This window comes from Olea europaea, chromosome 17, assembly GCF_002742605.1.
Source record: "Olea europaea var. sylvestris chromosome 17, O_europaea_v1, whole genome shotgun sequence".
In the NCBI taxonomy this organism is placed as follows: Eukaryota; Viridiplantae; Streptophyta; class Magnoliopsida; order Lamiales; family Oleaceae; genus Olea; species Olea europaea.
The window spans coordinates 3,773,121-3,777,081 of record NC_036253.1 but is presented as its reverse complement, the minus strand read 5'-3'; the positions used below and the strand labels follow the sequence as shown (position 1 = coordinate 3,777,081).

The following is a 3,961-nucleotide window of genomic DNA, read 5'->3' as shown; positions in this document are numbered from 1 at the left end:
ATAAATTATTCGAGAAGCTGAATGTTGATAGAATGAAGTTCCGAATTCAATTGAAATTTACAGTTCCAAACATGAATATACCCCCAGCTGATGTAGCCGACGATGAGGATTTGCAATGGTTTATGTCTGTTCACACAGAAGTGGCGTTGTGTGTAATTGCAGATGAATATAATGCTGGAGAGCACGAACTGCATGTCGGAGTTGAGCATTTGTCACCAATAGAAGATGCATTATGTGGACGCGATGAAGTCGGTATGTGCGAACTACAAGAGCCACAAACGATTGATAATGTGGATGAAAGTTTAGGTGAAGGCAATTTGTTTATTCGAAATGCAATTGAGTCGATTGATGAAGAGGACATTGTGGAGAATAAGATATTCTTTAGCAAACGACAGTTATACACAAGGCTTCAACTTAAGACTTTGAAAGAGAAGTTTCATTTCAAGGTTAAAAAGTCGAATCCTAGATCTCTTACTGTGTATTGTGTCGATACTACATGCCATTGGCTAGTACGAGCTTCTAAGATAAAAACTTCAGAAATCTTTACGATTCGAGAGTACATACCTAAGCACACATGTTCTCTAGACGTTCGACGAAATGCACAAATTTACGCAACGAGTGCAATAATTGGGCATCACATAATGCGAAGGTTGGACGATGCAAACCAATCATACGTTCCTGCGGGTATTATTGGAGATATGGAATGTGAGTTTGGTGTACGGATTACCTACAACAAAGCATGGAGGGCTAAAGAGAAGGGACTTCGATTTCTTCGTGGTACACCCGAAGAAAGTTTCCAGAAATTGCCATCATATTGTCACATGTTAACCGAGAAAAATCCAGGAACTATTGCACACATTGAACTCGACTCGAATAATAGGTTCTTGTACTTCTTCTTAGCGTTCGGGCCTAGTGTACGTGGTTTTCGAGAATACATGAGGCCAGTAATTTGTGTTGATAGAAGTCATTGAAGGGCCAATATAAGGGAACACTACTAGTAGCTGCAGCGCAAGATGCTAACCTACAAATATATCCTCTTGCGTGGAGTGTTGTCGATGGGGAAACAAATGCATCGTGGTATTGGTTCTTTGCAAAGTTGAAAGATGTCATTGATGATTCAAATCAGCTAGTGTTTGTGTCGGACAGGAAGAAGAGTATTAAGTGGGCAATTACGAGGTTGTTCCCACTTTCTCACCACGGTGCTTGCATCTGGCATATCGAGAAAAATCTTATTGCAAGGTATAGCAGTAGCAATGTCATCTTCTTATTCAAGCGGGCAGCCCTAGCATACCGCGTATCGGAATTTGATCAGTTTATGACACATATAAGAACCATTCGACCGTCAATGGCATCTTACTTGGAACGTGCCGGTATATCCACCTGGTCACGGGCACATTTTGTTGGTAATCGGTACAACGTTATGACGAATAACATTGCGGAGTCATTGAATTCAGTCCTAATGTGACAAAGAAGTTTCCCTATAACCTCGTTAATCGAAAATATTACGTCATTGATGCAACGATGGTTCTACGAGAGAAAAAGTGCATCCACGAAATGTAGTACGACTGTGACACCAAAAATTGATGATGAATTGAGAAAATCATTTGACGCCGATGCAACTTTACCAGTACGAAATTTGGACGAACTCGTTTTTGAGGTAGGTATAGCTACCGAACTTTGTACTGTCGACCTTATAGGTAACACATGTTCATGTCGAGAGTTTCAGATGCGACAAATCCCATGTTTACATGCATCCCGAGCTGCTTGCGCAAAAGAAAAATCATTGTATGATTTGTGCTCCTCTTACTACACCACAGAATATTGGCGAGCTGCGTACAATGAAATTCTTTACCCCGTTGGCCGACAGTCAGATTGGGTTGTTCCTCAGTCTATTCGTTCCGTCGAAGTTTTGCCCCCGAATATACGTAGAGCACCAGGTCGACCTCCTACCCAAGGTCAACAGTCAAGAACTGAAAGGTCGACGTTGAGACGAAAATGCGGCCGATGTGGGGGTTCTGGACATAACAGGCAAACATGTCAGAATTCGACATCTTTAAGTGACACGTATACTTGAATGACATTGTGTATTCTGATCGTCAAATGCCATGATAACATGAATTATCAATGTTTTGAATTTTTTTCTTTTGTATTACTTGCTTTCTACCTCTTATTTTAAATGTTGTTGAATATATTTTTGAATTCTACTTCTTTCTGTTTCTTTCTTCGTTCTCTCTTGATATCACTTATTTGCAATTGTTTGTTGTAAAATTAAGTTTGTAATATATTTTGAATCCTTTATACGGATTCCTCCCATTTTTTGTGATTTTTCTCTTATATTATTCTAGTCGTTCAAAATTTTATAGCGCACAAATAGGAAAATTCGTATGGACTTCATTTTTGAATGTCATACTGGATACAAACAAGAGAGGCCAAGTTTGGGGTATAACTACCAACAAGGGAAATGGTGCTTACATATATTCTTATAAACATTTCACTACGATATCATTTTGTTCATCATATAAGTGAATAAGTACATATCTATTTTATCACTGGGATTTTCTTAATCATTGTAGACACAATGTGGTAATGGATACAAAAGCAACCTATGAATGACTCGTTCTCCTAAGTCATTGGAGCAGACAAAATGGTAATCACAACAAAAGGAAGCCATAACTCCAATACATATCGTAGACAACTATTATACAAAATGGTAATCACCCAAAAAATTATCCATCACCTATATGGATTTTATAGCACTACTATATGTACGTAAACATTTCACTTACGATGACTGCATCTTCTACATATCCTCCACGACGGACAAAGAGGACATATCACTGTCGTACTCCTCGTCGGAGCTTATGATGATCACATCTTCATTTTCGACGGGAATTGCTCCAACATTTTCATCCAACAACACATGATGTGCTTCCGGTTGGACCGGTACTGGGACGATCTCACGATGAACTTGAATTGGTTCAATTTCGTCGATTAGATTCGGAAAATGGATTGGTTGAAGGCAAACCCTACGATGGTGGTTCGAAGGTTGACGAACATATGGAACAAAAATATTGCTTTCATTATCCGAGTCCGAGTCAATGATGATCGGGTTGTCTACGGACGACCCAGGGGGGTCGAAAGTGATAGTAACATCAAGAACAGGAGTATGTTGAGTTAATGAAGACATAATCAATGGAAAAACTAGCTAGTGCTATGACTTTGTTAAATTCTCGTATGTACATATATAAGTAAAGTTCAACATTTTATACTGGAGAAACACTTGTCCGTTGAATGCACAATAAGATATCTTACCAACCAATATGATTGAAGTCATTGATGGTGATTATTTTACAACTTTTTTTCACATCAATATGGTTGAGAACGTACTTGTGCTTGGCATACCAACTTTAACTGCTATAGTAATTATAAAGCTGCTTGCTACAGTCTTCGCAGTTAATACACCATTTGGTTGCCTTCACTCTTAGTTAAATTTGGTTGGATCATATTTATGTTGATATTTGATGCCTTCTCGACATTTGTAATGTCGTTATCGACATTAAATAGCTGTTAATCTCGACACTTGACATTATGAATGTCTAGAACGACACTTGGACCAAAATACGATATTTCTCTACATTTCTTCGATTTTCGGACGTTTGATATGTCGTTCTCGACATTACATAGCTGTGAATCTCGACACTTGATATTTCATTTGTCTAGAATGACACTTCGAGAACATATTACATACCACCATATAAATCGAAATATGCAAACCACTGTGTAAACCAAAATACATTTTACGTGCCACCACATAAAACCAAAATTCATGTTATGTACCACCACATAAAGCAAAATACATATTGCAAAAGGCGGTATCATGAACCGGCTGATCATCAACAGTTACACAAGCAAAGTACAGCTAAGCCACGACAACTGTTTCACTATCGGGGATAAAGAAAGT

The 3,961-nt window shown here is 38.4% G+C and overlaps 2 protein-coding genes across 2 annotated transcripts; both read left to right on the top strand.

The window, feature by feature from the left end:
* Positions 1–71: 71 nt before the first annotated feature.
* Positions 72–1,465, top strand: LOC111365532. The gene is made up of 2 exons (XM_022986088.1): positions 72–914; positions 962–1,465. The coding sequence occupies exons 1-2, from the start codon at positions 72–74 to the stop codon at positions 1,463–1,465; spliced, it is 1,347 nt and encodes a 448-aa protein (XP_022841856.1).
* A 48-nt stretch (positions 1,466–1,513) lies between these two features.
* LOC111365531 lies at positions 1,514–2,074 on the top strand. The gene has a single exon (XM_022986086.1). The coding sequence runs from the start codon at positions 1,514–1,516 to the stop codon at positions 2,072–2,074; it is 561 nt and encodes a 186-aa protein (XP_022841854.1).
* The last annotated feature ends 1,887 nt before the right edge of the window (positions 2,075–3,961 follow it).